This window comes from Nerophis ophidion, linkage group LG19 (assembly GCF_033978795.1).
Source record: "Nerophis ophidion isolate RoL-2023_Sa linkage group LG19, RoL_Noph_v1.0, whole genome shotgun sequence".
Lineage (NCBI taxonomy): Eukaryota > Metazoa > Chordata > Actinopteri > Syngnathiformes > Syngnathidae > Nerophis > Nerophis ophidion.
In genome coordinates, this window is record NC_084629.1 from 25,236,510 (window position 1) to 25,256,304 (window position 19,795).

General features: G+C 38.0%; 1 protein-coding gene across 2 annotated transcripts in view; it reads left to right on the forward strand.

Annotated features, from left to right (window-relative positions):
- vwa8 (von Willebrand factor A domain containing 8) overlaps positions 1-8,523 on the forward strand; it is a 135,776-nt gene extending 127,253 nt beyond the window's left edge. For both annotated transcript variants that reach the window (XM_061879654.1, XM_061879655.1), the window contains exons 43-46: positions 44-142; positions 3,006-3,244; positions 6,034-6,144; positions 7,704-8,523. In XM_061879654.1, coding sequence (XP_061735638.1) covers positions 44-142; positions 3,006-3,244; positions 6,034-6,142 — 447 coding nt within the window. In that variant the 3' untranslated portion in view covers positions 6,143-6,144; positions 7,704-8,523. The remainder of the gene's footprint in view (positions 1-43; positions 143-3,005; positions 3,245-6,033; positions 6,145-7,703) is intronic.
- The last annotated feature ends 11,272 nt before the right edge of the window (positions 8,524-19,795 follow it).

A 19,795-nucleotide genomic window follows, 5' to 3' on the forward strand; every position in this document is an offset into this window, starting at 1 on the left:
TATTTTTTGTTTGTCTTTACTGATGTTGTCTTCCTTCCCGCAGTACGACATCGTGGGCCACTCGGGTGACGGCTACGACATCGAGCTGGTCCAAGTGGGCAAAGTCCCCAAGAACAACAAGCAGAGACTCAAAGTTCTCAAGGTAGAATCTTCTACGGAACATTCCGTTTCATGTGGTGGAGTCTGCAAAAGTTCAAGTTCTAAACTCCAAACAAAAGTTTATGATGGGAAATAACCTGGTCCAGGGTCAAGCTGTGGCCATCAAAATACCTTATTTTCACAATTTAAGACGACACATTTTAACATTTGTAATTCAAGAATAAAAATAAGTTAAGCTCTGTATTTTTTTATGTTCTTAATTGTCATTCATGTCATGTAAAAAAAATATATATATTGTATTCATGACATTCATAACTGTTGTACAAGTGTAAAAATAAGGTAACCGCAGTACTTCATAAAACCGAAAAGCAACTAAACTTTTGACTTTAATGACTTAGTCGGAATGTGTAATAATATTATAGCACTCTATAATAAAGTTAAACAACACACCCTATGAAGATGCCAAGGCGCGTTTTCCGAGCAGTCAGATTTATTTCTTGTTCTATGGTTTGCATTACACTTTTGTACCAATGATTGTGCCCTATAAATTCTGCCTTGCAACAAACAGGCACAATCATTGCAACACTCTTGATCTATGTTGTTGTTGTTGTTGTAGTTGTACTGAGCAGACAAGTAAGTTACATTTCGGTGTCTATGGTTATTCTTATGGATGTATCGATAAGTTTTCACTTCCGATACGATACAGATATGGCAGCCTATATCGCTCTAATATGATATCAGCATGAATAATACATACTAATTTTGAAAAGCGATAGCTTGTTGTGATTACCTTTGTTTATTTCTCAGTATGGATTAATTTATTTTTGTCCTAAGTGTGTTGTCGTAGTCAGGAAGTAGTCTTTGCCATTACCTTGAATGTGCCAGCCATGTATTTTGTTGAGCCTTACAAAGTGTTTATACCGTAAGTATTGTACTTGTTACACATCGGCTGTTTGATTGTAACGCGTATCTCAGGCGTTGAAATTCCTATGTAAAATCGCTGATGCTATTTAGTAGCATATCCAATTAGCATTAAGCTAGTGCATTTTATGTTGGAATTTCACTGAGTAGTTATTTTGTATCGCATGTAAGTCATATTGACATTATTTATTTCTAAATATTCAGTTTTACTGTGTTTTGAAGCATCTTTAAAAGGAGTCACCCTGTTATAAAAACTAATATAAAAGGACGTTAGCAGACGCAGAACCAGTGCGTTTTTTTTTTTGCTGATATCATACCGTTATCCATTATCAATACTGGATCAGGACGCCCCTTTCTATTGTAAAGGAAAACATTTACGTATCCTTGCATTATGCCATGACAAACTGCAGTATTTCTGTGAAAAGGACATTCTGTAAAAAGCACATTCTGACCAGACAATGACCGTATCTGTGAAATTATCTTTTCTCCCCACTCGTCCTTTAGTTAACAGTGCACTCATCATCTCCACTGAGTTGCGTCATATGCTCACCCCCCTCCAAACTGAGCCTACTCCCACCTTGTATTCGGTGTGTAACGAATAATGCATCTCTCTCCCTATTGCACACTCCTTAGATACTTTGTTATGAATGTCACCTGTGCCTTTTGAAATGCTCAAGCTTCTCAAATAAATCTAAGAAAGACAATTTTGTTTGACTACTTGATTAGAAAATTTCCAATACTAATAATGTCACCTCTACTGAAAAAAAATCCCCAAAAACACATTACACAATACGTTTGGTTCTCAGTGATCTCAAGAGGTTTGCTGATGTCTCCTGATAATGTTTTCTTGCACTTTTGTTTATATATATTTTATTTATTTTTATTTATATATTTTTTTATTTGTATACGGTATATTTTTCCATATTACAATGGGGCAAAAAAGTATTTAGTCAGCCACCGATTGTGCAAGTTCTCCCACTTAAAATGATGACAGAGGTCTGTAATTTTCATCATAGGTACACTTCACCTGTGAGAGACAGAATGTGAAAAAAAATCCAGGAATTCACATTGTAGGAATTTTAAATAATTTATTTGTAAATTATGGTGGAAAATAAGTAATTGGTCAACCATTCAAAGTTCTCACTGATTGGAGGAGGTTTTGGCTCAAAATCTCATGATACATGGCCCCATTCATTCTTTCCTTAACAAGGATCAATCGTCCTGTCCGCTTAGCAGAAAAACAGCCCCAAAGCATGATGTTTCCACCTCCATGCTTCACAGTATGTATGGTGTTCTTGAGATGCAACTCAGTATTCTTCTTACTCCAAACTCGACGAGTTGAGCTTATACCAAAAAGTTATATTTTGGTTTCATCTGACCACATGACATTCTCCCAATCCTCTGCTGTATCATCCATGTATCCATTTTGGTATAAACTCAACTCGTCGTGTTTGGAGGAAGAAGAATACTGAGTTGCATCCCAAGAACACCATACCTACTGTGAAGCATGGGGGTGGAAACATCATGCTTTGGGGCTGTTTTTCTGCTAAGGGGACAGGACGATTGATCCGTGTTAAGGAAAGAATGAATGGGGCCATGTATCGTGAGATTTTGAGCCAAAACCTCCTTCCATCAGTGAGAGCTTTGAATGGTTGACCAAATACTTATTTTCCACCATAATTTACAAATAAATTGTTTAAAATTCCTACAATGTGAATTCCTCGATTTTTTTTCTGTCTCTCACAGTTGAAGTGTACCTATGATGAAAATTACAGACCTCTGTCATCATTTTAAGTGGGAGAACTTGCACAATCGGTGGCTGACTAAATACTTTTTTTCCCCACTGTATATAACTTTTGGGATGTTAGATTTTCCTGTTACTCGTTTATTGCGCGTAGTAGATCATAATCAGGTTTTTTTCTACTTTTGCACAGCAATTAACGCAGTTTCTCCCCCAATCGTTCCCTCCCCCCGCCCTGCTGCAGACCATGCACGCCCACGCTCAGTTCTGCATGAGCGGCGACTACACCCTGGAGGGCACGGCGGCCAGCATCAAGGAGCTGTCGAGGGAGGAGGCCGACGAGCACTTTGTGGTGGTGCTGAGCGACGCCAACCTGGAGCGCTACGGCATCAGGCCCGAGCGCTTTGCCCAGGTGCTGACCTCCGACCCGCAGGTTAACGCCTTCGCCATCTTCATTGGGTCCCTGGGCGATCAGGCTGAAAGGTGAGGCGAGGAGCCGTGGGGGGTGTTGGGAAATAATAAACTGGGAATGTCCCAAAGATGGACACCAGGAAGTAAGAGGCTGAAAGGTGCAAGCTATAAATAATTGATTTGTAAAGAAATCATCAACAGCTTTTCTGTCAGTGCTTCAGGTTCAAAGTTCAAGCAGACAACGTCTTTAACAAACACTTGAAATGACAAATGACTCCCCGCCTGCTCTTCACCAGTTTTGGCCTGTGTTGTCTCCACCCGGATTTAGAAAAGAGCTGTCAATACACACAATAGTAACTTGTCACCAAAGCATGCTAGCACGTTAAAGACACTCTCCCGGCACCCCCTGTGGGTGCTGGTCAAATGTCACAAATATTCTTCAAGTCTTACAAGCTTGAGAGCCATGTTTCTTAACCATTCAGCTGAGGCCCATTGTTTTATAAGCAGAGCGTCGCCAAAAAATATCTGCTTCTCAGCCATGGACCAAATGAGTCGCAACGGTACTGAGTTTGTGATACACTTTTCCACCACTTGTGGCAGTAATAACAACATCAAACAAACAGAAGAAGTCTGGAGCTAAAGGCACAGAGAAGTTTTTTAAGTGCAAAAATTACAAACCCCAAAATCAGTGAAGTTGGCACGTTGTGTAAATGGTAAATAAAAACAGAATACAATGATTTGCAAATCCTTTTCAACCTATATTCAATTGAAGACAAGATACTTTAACCTGCAAACTGGTAGACGTTATTTTCTGCAATTATTAGCTCATTTGGAAATTGATGCCTGCAACGTGTTTCAAAAAAGCTGGCACAAGTGGCAAAAAAGACTGCGAAAGTTGATGAATGCTCATCAAACACTTGCCACTAACTACAGTTCGTTGCTACATCTGTAAGTGGAAGTTAAAATTCGACTATGCAAAGCGAAAGCCATTTAGCAACAAAATCCAGAAACGCAGCCGACTTCGCTGGGCCGAAGCTCATCTAAGATGGACTGATGCAAAGTGGAAAAGTGTTCTGTGGTCTGATAAGTTTACATTTTTTAATTGTTTTTGGAAACTGGAGACGTTGTGTCCTCCGTACTAAAGAGGAAAAGAACCATCCGGATAGTGACAGGCGCAAAGTTCAAAAGCCAGCTTCTGTGATGCTATGGGGGTGTATTAGTGCCCAAGGCATGGGTAACTTACACATCTGTGAAGGCACCATTAAGGCTGAAAGGTAGATACAGGTTTTGAAGCAACATATGTTGCCATCCAAGCTCCGTCTTTTTCAACAAGACAATGCCAAGCCTCATTCTGCATGTGTTACAATAGCATGGCTTCATAGTAAAAGAGTGCGGGTACTACACTGGCCTTCCTGTAGTTCAGACTTGTCTCCCAGTGAAAAGGTGTGGCGCATTATGAAGCCTAAAATACCACAACGGAGACCCCGGACTGTTGAACAACATAAGCTGTACATTAAGCAAGAATGGGAAAAAATTCCACCTGAAAAGCTTCAAAAATTGGTCTCCTCAGGTCCCAAAGGAAGGAAAGGCCATGTAACACACTGGTAAAAATGCCCGTGAGCCAACTTTTTTGCAATGTGTTGCTGCCATGAAATTCAAAGTTGATGATTATTTGCAAAAAAAAAAAAGTTTCTCTGTTGTAACATTAAATATCTTGTCTTTGCAGTCTATTCAATTGAATATAAGTTGTAAAGGAGTTCTTAAGTTATAAAACTTAATTCTTAAGTTTTGCCCTTTTGCCGGACTGCAAAAATATTTTGTTTGCTGGTGTTGTGTATTTCTCGACTTGTCATCCCCATCCGGACCTGAGGGCGACTTGGTGTTGTGAATGGATCAAAGATGACGCCGGTGAGGAATCTTTGAACAAAACCTTTTATTTTATGACAAATAAACCACATGGTGGGGCTGGTATTAGTCCGACTGACTTGAATTTTCTTACACAGGTCAACAAAAGCATCAATTGCACCCATTCTAACGATACAAAATTTGGTGCACACTTTTAGGGGGCAGAAAAGCACATGCGTGTTCGTCCACAGGTCCGAATGGAGATGACAAGGCCAGTAATATACAACATTGACGGCCATGTTTTTTATCAAATGTGTTCAAACTTTACACGCATGTGCTTTTCTGCCCCCTAAAAGTGTGCACCAAATTTTGTATCGTTAGAATGGGTGCAATTGGTGCTTTTGTTGACCTTTGTAAGAAAATTCAAGTCAGTCGGACTAATACCAGCCCCACCATGTGGTTTATTCGTCATAAAAATTATAGCAAAGGCAACACAGTGTTAGCTTCTACCAACAAATACATACAAAGTTTCTTAGAAACCTGATTCTAAAGTTGAACGACACATTTTGCAATTCGACCAGTTAATGACATTTTTAAGCACCTTCAACCCTGAAACAATAATTATTCCTGTTTCCTTTAGATTAGATTCAAAACAAACGGTGTTATGATCAACTTTGGAGAATAAGACAATAAACTAAAGCCAACAAGGACCACACATTGGTTCAGTTTGATATGCATTTTTTAGGGGGGATTCCCTTGATCAAATTTTGATAAAGGGGCTTCCGCAGAAAATAACACGGCTTGATGTCTGCTTCTTGTAATAATAATAAGAAGAAAAGATACCTCATGCTGCATGTCCTCCATTGTTCTCCTCCATTGTTAACTATGTGGGCTTCCTCTTCTTTGTTCAAGGCATTGGCCGCGCTGTTCATGCCAATGAGTGAAAGACGGACTAGAACATTTTGTCTTCTTTAATTTTGCAGACAAATACTTCTCTGCCTCTTTTTTTGTCTCAGACTCCAAAAGACCCTTCCAGCCGGGAGATCCTTTGTCGCCATGGACACCAAACAGATTCCGCAAATACTGCAGCAGATCTTCACGTCCACCATGCTTTCCAGTGCTTGATGGTACCTTAGACTGATGACACACACACACACACGTTTGTCCATTCACATACACCTATAATTTAAACATGTCTGTCCATTCACACTAACACATAATGTAAACATGTTTGTCCATTCAGTATACACACATAAATTAAACATGTTTTTTCATTCACATACACCTATAATTTAAACATGTCTGTCCATTCACACTAACACATAACGTAAACATGTTTGTCCTTTCAGTATACACACATAAATTAAACATGTTTGTTCATTCACATACACCTATAATTTAAACATGTCTGTCCATTCACACTAACACATCATGTAAACATGTTTGTTCATTCAGTATACACACATAAATTAAACATGTTTGTTCATTCACATACACGCAAAATAAAAAATAAATAAAAAATGTTTGTCCATTCACATACACACAGAATTCAAATATATGTATCCATCCAGGTGAACAAACCATTGTAAAAATGTGTGTCCATACACGTACACACATTTTTAAAACATGTTTGTCCATTCACATACACACAGATTTAAAAAAAAATGTAATCCATATACACACAGATTTTGCTAAGGTTTCTGGTTCTCAATACACACCGAAATTAAATATTCTTATCTATTCATATATACACAGATACATGTAAACAAACTACTATATATACACATACACAAACTATTTAAATGTGTTTGTTCATTTACATACACTAACTATTTAAATGTGTTTGACCATTCACATACACACATAGTTCAGACATGTCTGTCTATTCACATACACAGATAATTTAAACATGTTTGTCCATTCACATCGACAGAATTTCAATATGTTTATTCATCCACGTGAAAAAAGCATTTAAAAGCGTTTGTCCATTCACATACACACATCATGTAAACATGTTTTTTCGTTCTGAATATACACCGAAATTACACATGTCTGTCTATTCACATACACACAGAATTTAAACATGTTTGTCCATCCACATGCACAAACTATTTGAATGTGTTTGCCCATTTACATACACTATTTAAATATGCTTGGCCATTCACATACACACAGACTTTAAACATGTTTGCCCGTTCAAAATACATCTGTTAAACAAACACAATTTAAAAATGTGTCAATTCACATACAGTACATATCTGTCTACTTACGTGTACACAAGCATTTTTAACCTCACTTATGCACACGCTGACATAACATTTATAATATAGGAACTGTATGTTAATTTACATACCCAAGTGGTGTAAAAAGGTTGTCTATTCACACATACATAAAAAATGTAAACACTCATTGACATACAACCACAATGTAAATGTCTGTCCCATCACGTACACGTCATCGTCAGGACTTTATCGCCATGTGTCCGCCAAGTTGTATTTATTGTACGATTAGAGTTTCGCACAGGAAGGTGAGTTTATTATTTCCCAGATGTCTTCAAACTTTGCATCAACTCGCCAGCCTCACAAAGACCAAGCACTTCACCGAATTTTGGTGGTGTGTGTCTCATCGCGGCGACGTAGAAAGGCCACAACCTTACCCTGCCACCTTTCTCCTCATTTATCATCAGGACAGACCAGTCCTCGGAAATGGCGAGCGTCTCGGGAATGGTTGGAGGGAATGTCCCACCTTGGCGAGGACGCTCTTTCAAGGCGCCCGCCGTCTCTTCAGCGCCCACCCCCTCCATGCCCACCTCCCGCTACGTGTCAGTCACTCACGTGGCCTGGCCTTCAATACGTCCTGCATGGAATCTGAGATCTTATTTTACAGACAGACCTCCCACTCTGTTCACACAGGAGCAGACAAAGCTGTCACTGTGAGGGGACAAGTCCTAGCAGAGAAAGTGACATCATTTCCTTTCACAAATTCCGAGGCCTTTCTTTCTTTTTAATTTTTTACATTTTTAACATATCAACAAGCGACTCTGTATTCATTATAAAAGTTTTGCTAGCGAGCAAGAGCTGGACTAAAACGCCCTCATCACGTTTAGTTGCCAGGCGGAGTTTTTTAATGGTGGCGAGCCATGGCAGAAACAGGAACGTTATTCTAAAAATATCAGTCTCGTGAGGCAAAAACAGGATTTTGCAACAGAATGACTGCTGTGTCGGCAATATATGAAAAATAATCGCCCACTGCACGCACTCAGCTAATCAGAGTATGTTGGACTGAGCAGATCAATAGAACCGCACCAATGTTGATTGATGATCGATGTCCCACTTTAATGTGACCGCATTAAACGTCCTTGTCGCCGCTGCTCTTGATTAAACAAATTATGTGCATCAATCATACAGTACACACATATCGTATATGAATATATAATTGTACATATTAACTTAAGTGATGGTAAATAAATTAAAATGATTGATTTTAATAAAAGCTAAATTCTCCAAGAGTTCTTGTTTTTTCTGGCTCTAAATGTTGCAGTGTTACTGCTGCAGTGCTCCATTTTCCTAATGTATAGCTCGGTTGGTAGAGTGGCCGTGCCAGCAACTTGAAGGTTACAGGTTCGATCCCCGCTTCCGCCATCTTAGTCACTGCTGTTGTGTCTTTGGGCAAGACACTTTACCCACCTGCTCCCAGTGCCTCCCACACTGGTTTAAGTGTAACTTAGATATTGGGTTTCACTATGTAAAGCGTTTTGAGTCACTAGAGAAAAGCGCTATATAATTATTTATTTTTTCTTAAATTATATTTATATAGCGCTTTTCTCTAGTGACTCAAAGCACTTTACATAGTGAAACCCAATTTCTAAGTTACATTTAAACCAGTGTGGGTGGCACAGGGAGCACGTGGGTAAAGTGTCTTGCCCAAGGACACAACGGCAGTGACTAGGATGGCAGAAGCGGTAATCGAACCTGCAACCCTCAAGTTGCTGGCATGGCCACTCTACCAACCGAGCTATACCGCCCTGGCTAAAAAATATAATTCACTTCGCACAAATGCCCTTAGTCTCCTCTTGGATAAAATGATGCCTAAAGGAGATGCTCTTTCTCCGTTGCTGTTGTTTGTCAGCTGGTCTTGTTCAACTTCTGATAGTCGGGTTCAGTTTGGTGTCTCAACATCGAAAGAGACCAAAAACTGACTTTTACCTATTTTTACATTAACGTCCATGGAATTATTATTTACTGTTTCACGTAACAAGGTGAGTATTGTGCAACATAACTTTAATGCGTGTCTGAAATGACATACTCTTCGTAAACTACTTTAAAAGGATAAACATTTTTAGCGTGCTAACATAAATTAAGTAAACTAAAAGTGTAGCAGGAAGTACTGAAATCCTTGATTTTTTTCCTTTAATATGTAAAAAAAAAATTTGCTAAAAATGCTAGTGAGATCATGCTGACATGGGAACAGTTAGCATTCGTGCAGCATGGTGCCAAATAACAAAATCTTTAGTTATTTTCAGGTTTTTATTTTATAGAATTACCTAAAATGCCAGCATAAATATTCACATGCTAACATAACATGCTATATTTGGGTACCGTGTTTTATAAAAGTAGGACCACGTAGAACAGTTATTTGACCTTTGGGTTGCTCGGTCGTATGTTGTTTGTCACAGGCTAATTTTCTTCACAATAGTTCAACGTCCATCTGTTTAGTAGACATACTTTAGTTTTTGTCAAAGTTCCTTAGATTTGTTCTTTTTTTTTTAGTTTTCACCCAAAATGGCCACTTCAAGTCCCATTTGTTTTCCAATATGGCTTATTGAGACTGTATTTTTGTGTTCTTTCAGTACAGGAGGGAAGGGATTCATATGACCCATTCCTGGGTTTTTCTCGCATAAGAGGATGAGGGGGGCGGAGGTTGATCAATTTGAATGCAGTCAGCTGAAAATAATGGAAAGCGCCACTCTTGGATCGACTGTGGTCAAAGTTGGAATTGCCACAAAACACTTTTTAGGATGTTCGGCACTCCACTGCCATCTGGCAACTAAAGTGGATAGTGCAAGCTGTAAATTTGTCACGTTTCATGTGTCAGCTAAACCGTATGAATCCCCTTCCTACTTTTCCAGCGAAGTTTAGTCATTTGTTTTGCCCATTCCGAGGTAGTGAGACTAGTATTAGTTGTCTATCTATCTGTGTTGGCCCTGCGATGAGGTGGCGACTTGTCCAAAATTTACCCCGCCTTCCGTCTGAATGCAGTTGAGATAGGCTCCAGCACCCCCCGCGACCCCAAAAGGGACACGCGGTAGAAAATGGATGGATAGTTATAAAAAGGACTTATAAAAATACATTGATCTCAATGAAATGTTTTACCCTTGTACAATTTCATACCAAATTCTGACAAGAAGAAAACCTTTTTGTCAGCTGTTTTTCTTTGAAGGTCCAAGGCGAGAGCCTACAGGAGACAACACACCAGCTACTACTCCTTCGTGGAACTCACGGCACTTCTCGGAATGCCCCCCCGCCACCCACCCACGCCTAGACTTTTTCCGTGAGTTGTAATCATCTGTTAACGCACCTTCTCCTCTCCCTGGCTACCGCTCACGCTGCTATCCCATCATGCGGAATCTCCCACAATGCACCACTGTTCCCCACAATGCCACGACCTCCGGTAATTACACGGTCCCTCCCTTAACACTTTCTCCCTTTTGCTTCCTGCTCTGTATCATTTTATTGACATGCTGCGTGAGGCTTATAAACAAAGAGGCCCGCCTAGACGGGCAGCGTGCCGAATTGAAATGGGTCGCTTTACTTTAAAAAAAAAAAAATTGTGTGTGTGTTTGGACTGGCCCCCGCGCCACATGCGAGATTGATTGATGGCTGGGATTGACCGCTAATGTCACGGCAACTCAGGCCAGCCGGTGGGGGGTCGGCATGGGGGTCCATTAGGGTGGCGACTCTTTAGCCAAACAGGGTGATTGATGCTCGCCCTGTCAGCGTGATGGACTTCACACTGCAGGAATGTTACAACGTGGTCATAAGATTTCGTAACTATTTGTGTGTGTATGTGTGTGTGTGTGCGTGCGTGTGTGTGTGTGTGTTTGTGCGTGCGTGTGTGTTTGTGTGTGTGTGTGTGTGTGTGTGTGTGTGTGCGTGCGTGTGTGTGCGTGCGTGTGTGTTTGTGTGTGTGTGTGTGTGTGTGTGTGCGTGCATGTGTGTTTGTGTTTGTGTGTGTGTGTGTGTGTGTGTGCGTGCGTGCGTGCGTGCGTGCGTGCGTGCGTGCGTGTTGGTTCTTGTATTTCTACCCTTCTTAAGACATCAACAAGGAAAAGTACCTTCCACATGAGGACCAGTGAACAAGTTAGGACCGACATAGGACCATTGCATCTCATAGAGCAGTTGTTCTCAAATGGGGGTACGCGAGATTTTTTTTAAATATTCTAAAAATAGCAACAATAAAAATATCCTTTATAAATATATTTATTGAATAATACTTCAGCAAAATATGAATGTAAGTTCATAAACTGTGAAAAAAAAATACAACAATGCAATATTCAGTGTTGACAGCCAGATTTTTTGCGGACATGTTCCATAAATATTGATGTTAAAGATGTAATTTTTTTAAAGAAATGTTTAGAATGAAATTCATGAATCCAGATGGATCTGTATTACAATCCCCAAGGAGGGCACCTTAAGTTAATGATTACTTACTTCTATGTGTAGAAATCTTTATTTATAATAAAATCACTTGTTTACTTTTCAACAAGTTTTCAGTTATTTTTATACCGTTTTTTTCCAAATAGTTCAAGAAAGACCACTACAAATGAGCAATATTTATATTTATACAATTGAATAAATCAGAAACTGATGACATAGTGCTGTATTTTAATTCTTCCTCTCTTTTTTTCAACCAAAAATGCTTTGCTCTGATTAGGGTGTACTTGAATTAAGAAAATGTTCACAGGGGGTACATCACTGAAAAAAGGTTGAGAACCACTGTCATAGAGAATGTCTCATTTGCACCCCTGGTGGTGAAAGCTATCAAAATGAGGGTGGTCCCAAAAAGGTGGGATTTTTCAAATTGGTACTCCCCCTTTGAAATTGAAATGTTATTTTTTGCCCTTTGACCAAAATGTATTTTTTTTAAATATGCGTATAGAGACATACTGTAATAACTTGAAGTAAATAATGAAGATTTTAAATTAAACAAAAATGTTTTACTGAAAGCAGTCTTTTTCTCACAATTTGTCGACTTGTTTTTTATAAAATTGGAACAATTTCTCATACGCTTTCTGTTTTTGTAATATTTCAATATTTTCTCTGAAAATTATTACTTTTTAAATCAAAATAGTGACATTTGTCATCTAAAATTCTGACTTTTATCACAATATTGCCAATTTTTTTGTTGTTTTTGTAAAATACTGTTTTAGTAAAAGTATGACTTTTGTCATAATTCTGCCAAGTAAATTTCGATTATTATTGAAATATTGCCATCATTTTTAAGTTTTCTTATAAAATTGTGAATCTTGTCGAATGAAATCAATCCTCTTTTCATCAAATTGTAAAAAAAATTAAGCACTTTCTTGTAAAATTGCAACTGTTATTTAGTGAAATTCCAACTTTTATCATATTATTGCACCATTTTTTTTTTTTGTAAAATTTTGACTTGCATTGAGTAAAATTATGACTTTTATTAATACTGCCAAAATTCTAAGTTTTTCTATTAAAATTGTGACCTTTTTCTTGTGAAAGTCCAACTAATTTTTCACAACAATTATAGTATAGTACGTCTATATCATTAATGTTGTAAATACAAATCTTTATATATCTAGAAAGGGGTGGTCCTATAGAGGCATTTTTCAGATGTCTCGAAAAGGTAACAAATACAGGAATATGTGTGTGTGTGTGTGTGTGTGTGTGTGTGTGTGTGTGTGTGTGTGTGTGTGAGTGTGTGTGTGTGTGTGTGTGTGTGTGTGTGTACGTGCGCGTGTGCGTGCGCGTGCGTGTGTGCGTGTGTGGTGTCAAGCAGTAGGAGTCAGCACTATCAGACCCCGGGCCGTTACCGCGGTGAAATTCAAACATCTCAGGGCGTAAACAAGGCTGTTTTTAAATGCATTTTTGATACAAATTTAATTATTATTAACATTATTTTGTCGCTTTGCTTGTCCATTCACATATGTAGATAAAATGTTAAGGTATGTCTGGCAACTTCATAGCACATGCACGAAAGATAAATGGTCAAACACGTCATGTAAACATCAGCCTGTCCATTCACATGTAACTTAATCCTACCGAGTGCAACTGTATGTCCATTTGCACACGTGCACATAAAGTCCAAATATCAGCTTGCCCATTTACATATTACTCAGGCATATTGACTGTTTGTTAGTTTACATACAGGCCTGATGTCAACATCTGTCTGTTCATTCACATACTCCAATGATATGCACTTCAGTCTGCTTATTTACAAACACATGGTATGAAGATCCGTATGTACATTTAGACACCTAAATAATGTAAACAGTCTGTCCGTTGACATACATATGGCATGAACATCTGTATGTCCATTCACATACTCATATAATGTGAACATCAGTCTGTTCATATATAGACACGTGATGTAAACGTCAGTATGTCCATTCAGACACTCAAGTGATATAACTACAAGTCTGTCTATTTACATACACATGATGCAAACATCAGTATGTCCATTCACATACTTGGGTAATGTAAACAGTATGTCCATTTACATACACATGATATAAACACCAGTGTGTCCATTCGCATACTCAAGTATTGTAAACAGCAGTCTGTCCAGTATGTGAATGGATATAAACACCAGTATGTCCATTCACATACTCAAGTAATTTAAACATTGGTCTATTTATTCACATACAAATTTCATAAAGATTTCTATGTCCATTCACATACTCAAGTATTGTAAACAACACATGATATAAACGTCAGTGCTATATGTTCATTCACATACTGAAGTAATGTAAACATCAGTATTTCCATTTACATACACATGATGTAAACATCGGTGTGTCCATTCACATAATCAAGTAATGCAAACATGACTCTATATATTCATATACACATAGTATGAAGATCAATATGTCCATTCACATACTTAAGTAATGTTAACATCAGTCTTGTGTCTTTACATACACATGATATAAACATCAGTATGTCCATTCACATACTCAAGTAACGTTAACATCAGTCGTGTGTCTTTACGTACACATGATATAAACATCAGTATGTCCATTCACATACCATAAACATCAGTATGTCCATTCACTTACTCAAGTAATGTAAACATCAGTCTATTTATTCTTATACGCATGGCATAAAGATCAATATGTCCATTCACATACTCAAGTAATTATAAACACCAGTCTCTCCATTCACATACACTTCGCATTAACATCAGTATGTCCATTCACATACTCAAGTAATGTAAACATCAGTCTATATTCATTCACATACACCTGGGATAATCAGTGTGTCAATTTACATACTCAAGTAATGCACACATCAGTCTGACAATTTACGAACACATGAGATCAACATCAATATGTCCATTCACATACTCAAGTAATGCAAACACCAGTCCGTCCATTCACATACACATTACATAAACATGAGTGTGTTCATCCACATAGTGAAAAAAAAACCCATCGGTCTGTCCATTCATATACAGATTGCATGCATATCAGTATATCCATTCACAAACTCAAATAATGTAAACATCAGTCTGTCCATTCACAAACTCAAATAATGTAAACATCAGTCTGTCCATTCACATACAAATATAACGTCTATTACACGCGCATGATCTCAACATCTGTCTCTTCAATCACCTACAATGCAAACATTTACAGTACATACGGAGACCCATTCTGTCCATTCGCATACACCCGTTCATTATGTAAACTCTCTGTCTGTCCATGCACATCCAGAGCAAACCTAAACAAATATATTTATTCTATGTCCATTACACATACAGTCACTGTTCATTTACATATTGTACCCTGTAACTATGCACTGTATGTCCATTCACACACCGTGCTGGGACAAAGACGTGATGACAAGAAAGTTGTCATCACGTCACGTCAGGGCACAAAAGTATTGGGACAGACTGGTTCATTATTGAAAGTATTTGCTTCCCTTTTCACTCTTCCCTTTTCCAGTGATGTCATGACATGAGTCAGTCGGTCTCTGCTGATATCCTTGGAAAAAGTGAGTGGCCGTGCAGCCGCGGTCAGTTTGCGTGATGACTGTTGTCCATGACGACTGATAAACATGCGCTAAAGTGACTGTTAGCAAGTCCTACCCAACAGCGTTGATTTTTGTTGAAAAACGTGTTTTCACATGCGGAATTTATGATGCACTGACGGCAAAATAGGGACTCCTCCGCTCCAATTGAGTGTCCTTTCGGCTCAGGGTGCATTTTCTTGTCAATGTCAACATACCCGTGATTATAATTGTGCTTGTTATGATATATAATGGGGGCGGGGCATGTCCTGTGAACTTTAGATCTTTTTTTAATACTAAAAATTGAAAAAAAACTATTAAGTTTTCCCCCAGTAGTTCTGATAAAAACTGCTGCTACATTGTCATTCATGCTCATCTGTTATTGTTTATCCATTTGCGTACAACCGAGAATTTCACTGTGCGTGATCTATTATTACACTTCACGTTAATATCCATTGTTACGTTTTGTACGCATAATGTAAACAGGTTTGTCCATTCATGTTCGCGTTATGGAAGGTTGCTCCGTTAACATAAACTTAATAAAGACAGCAAGTAAACACACACATCTACAAACCCCGTTTCCTTATGAGTTGGGAAATTGTGTTAGATGTAAATATAAATGGAATACAATGATTTGCAAATCCTTTTAAATCCATATTCAGTTGAATATGCTATAAAGACAACATATTTGATGTTCAAACTGATAAACTTTTTTGTTTTTGCAATTAATCATTAACTTTAGAATTTGATGCCAATAAATACTGATAAAGTTGAGGAATGCTCATCAAACACTTATTTGGAACATCCCACAGGTGTGCAGGCTAATTGGGAACAGGCAGGTGCCATGATTGGGTATAAAAACAGCTTCCCAAAAAATGCTCAGTCTTACACAAGAAAGGATGGGGCGAGGTACACCCCTTTGTCCACAACTGCGTGAGCAAATAGTCAAACAGTTTAAGAACAACGTTTCTCAAAGTGCAATTACAAGAAATTTAGGGATTTCAACATTTACGGTCCATAATATCATCAAAAGGTTCAGAGAATCTGGAGAAATCACTCCACGTAAGCGGCATGGCCGGAAATCAACAATGAATGACCGTGACCTTCGATCCCTCAGACTGCACTGTATCAAAAACCGACATCAATCTCTAAAGGATATCACCACATGGGCTCAGGAAAACTTCATAGAACCACTGTCACTAAATACAGTTTGTCGCTACATCTGTAAGTGCAAGTTAAAGCTCTACTATGCAAAGCGAAAGGCATTTATCAACAACATCCAGAAACGCCGTCGGCTTCTCTGGGCCCGAGATTATCTAAGATGGACTGATGCAAAGTGTTCTGTGGTCTGACGAGTCCACATTTCAACATGTTTTTAGAAATATTCGACATTGTGTCATCCGGACCAAAGGGGAAGCGAACCATCCAGACTGTTATCTACGCAAAGTTCAAAAGCCAGCATCTGTGATGTTATGGGTGTGCGTTAGTGCCCAAGGCATGGGTAACTTACACATCTGTGAAGGCACCATTAATGCTGAAAGGTACATACAGGTTTTGGAACAACATATGCTGCCATATAAGCGCCGTCTTTTTCATGGACGCCCCTGCTTATTTCTGCAAGACAATGCCAAGCCACATTCAGCGCGTGTTACAACAGCGTGGCTTCGTAAAAAAAGAGTGCGGGTACTTTCCTGGCCCGCCTGCAGTCCAGACCTGTCTCCCATCGAAAATGTGTGGCGCATTATGAAGCGTAAAATACGACAGCGGAGACCCCGGACTGTGGAACGACTGAAGCTCTACATAAAACAAGAATGGGAAAAATTCTACTTTCAAAGCTTCAACAATTAGTTTCCTCAGTTCCAAAACGTTTATTGAGTGTTGTTAAAAGAAAATGTGATGTAACACAGTGGAAAACATGCCCTTTCCCAACTACTTTGGCACGTGTTGCGGCCATGAAATTCTAAGTTGATTATTATTTGCAAAAAAAATATATAGTTTGAGTTTGAACATCAAATATCTTGTCTTTGTAGTGCATTCAACTGAATATGGGTTGTAAAGGATTTGCAAATCATTGTATTCCGTTTATATTTACATCTAACACAATTTCCCAACTTTTATGGAAACAGTGTTTGTATTTGTCCATTCACGTACACAAGTTTAAAACTCACGCATGTCATTTAAAAAAAAACAAATAATCTACATTTATACAAGTGATGTGAGCATTTGTGTATCTTTGTCTATTCACTCACCCACATCGCGTTAACACCTTTCAATCTGTTCATGTGTGTACAGTGTGTTAATGCGTTTGTCCATTCACGTAAAGCCGTGATGAAAAAAAATCATAATACGCATAACATGAACACCCTTTATGCACATAATGTAAATAAGTTTGTCCATTCATGTACACCCCATGATTAAAAGCATGTCCCTCCATTCACATACACATCATTAAAACACATCACATAAATGTCTTTATCTGTTCATATGCACACACCAAATAAAGACATTTCGGTCCATTTGCGTATGCACATAGTGTTAATATGTTTGTCCATTCATGTACACCCCATGATTAAAAGCATGTCCATCCATTCACATACACATCATTAAAACACATCACATAAATGTCTTTATCTGTTCATATGCACACACCAAATAAAGACATTTCGGTCCATTTGCGTATGCACATAGTGTTAATATGTTTGTCCATTCATGTACACCCATGATTTTAAAAATGTCAATCTACTCAAATACACATCATAAAACACATAATATAAACATGTTTGTCCATTCATATGCACACATCAAATACACACATATAGGTTCATTCACATATGCACAAAATATAAATATGTTTGTCCATTCATGTGCACTCACGATGAAAATAACCAGTCTGTCAATTTGCATAAACCTAATGGTAACACCTGTCTTAATGTCATATACTATGGATTTGCCAATGTGTATTAGTCCATTCACATACACACATCAAGTATACACATTTTGGTCCATTCACATATGCACACGATGTTAATATGTTTGTCTATTATTTTAATTATACTTATGATGAAACAAACATGTATGTCTATTCTCATGAATGTAGGTCAACACCAGTCTAATTGTCGTATGGGTTTGTCAATTCGCGTACACCTGTGATAGAAAAATCTGTCTGACTATTGACATAAAACATAATGTAAACACACTTTGGTCCATTCACATATGCACATAAAGTTACTATGTTTGACCATTAATGTGCACACATCAGTTAAGCATATGTTGGTCCGTTCATATGTTTGTCCAGTCATTTATTTACACTTATGATGAAAAAAACATATCTGGCTATTAACATAAACATATTGTTAACACCTGTCTTATTGTCATATACTGTAAAAATGTCAATTCATGTACACCCCAAAAAATGTTTTCCTATTTACATACATCAAGTTTACACATGTTGGTCCATTCACATATGCACACAATGTTAATATGTTTGTCCATTAATTTGTTTACACTTATAAAAAATGCTTATCTGCATGTACATAACAAATGCACTTGTCTTACTGTCCTATAGGTTTGTCAATTCACGTACACCTTTTATGGAAAAATCTGTCTGACAAATTATGTAAAACACATTCACATATCCATTCACGTTTTCCCATCCATCCATCCATTTCCTACCGCTTATTCCCCTTTAGGGTCACGGGGGGCACTGGTGCCTATCCCAGCTACATTTGGGCGGAAGGCGGTGTACACCCTGGACAAGTCGCCACCATTCACGTTTGCACATAATGTAAATATTTTTTGTCCATTCATGTACACACATCAAAAAACACATTTTGTTCCATTCACATAATATTATGTTTTCCATTCGTTTACTCACATCATGTAAACATCTTTCGGTCCATTCACGTATGCATGTAATGTACTGTAAATATTTGTGTCCATTCATGTAAATGCATCAAACACCTTTTGGTCCATTCACGTATACACATGAGAAAATTGATTTGTCCATTCATATGCGCACATAATGTTATTCTGTTTTTCCGTTCATGTACACACATCATGAAAACACCTTTTGCTCCATTCACGTATGCACACAATGTAAATATGTCTGTCCATTCACGTACACACATCATGAAAACACCCTTTGGTCCATTCACATATGCCCGTAATGAAAAGATTTTGTCCAGTTATATACACACATAAAATTATGGTAACACATTTTGGTCCATTCACATAATGTTAATATGATTTTCCTTTATGTAATGAAAATATTTGTGTCCATTCATGTACACACATCAAATAAACACCTTTTGGTCAATTTGCATAATGTTAATATGTTTATCCTTCATGTAATGAAAATATTTTTGTCCATTCATATACACACATCAAATAAACACCTTTTGGTCAATTTGCATAATGTGATTATGTTTATCCTTCATGTAATGAAAATATTTTTGTCCATTCATATGCACACATCAAATAAACACCTTTTGGTCCATTCACATAATGTTAATATGTTTTT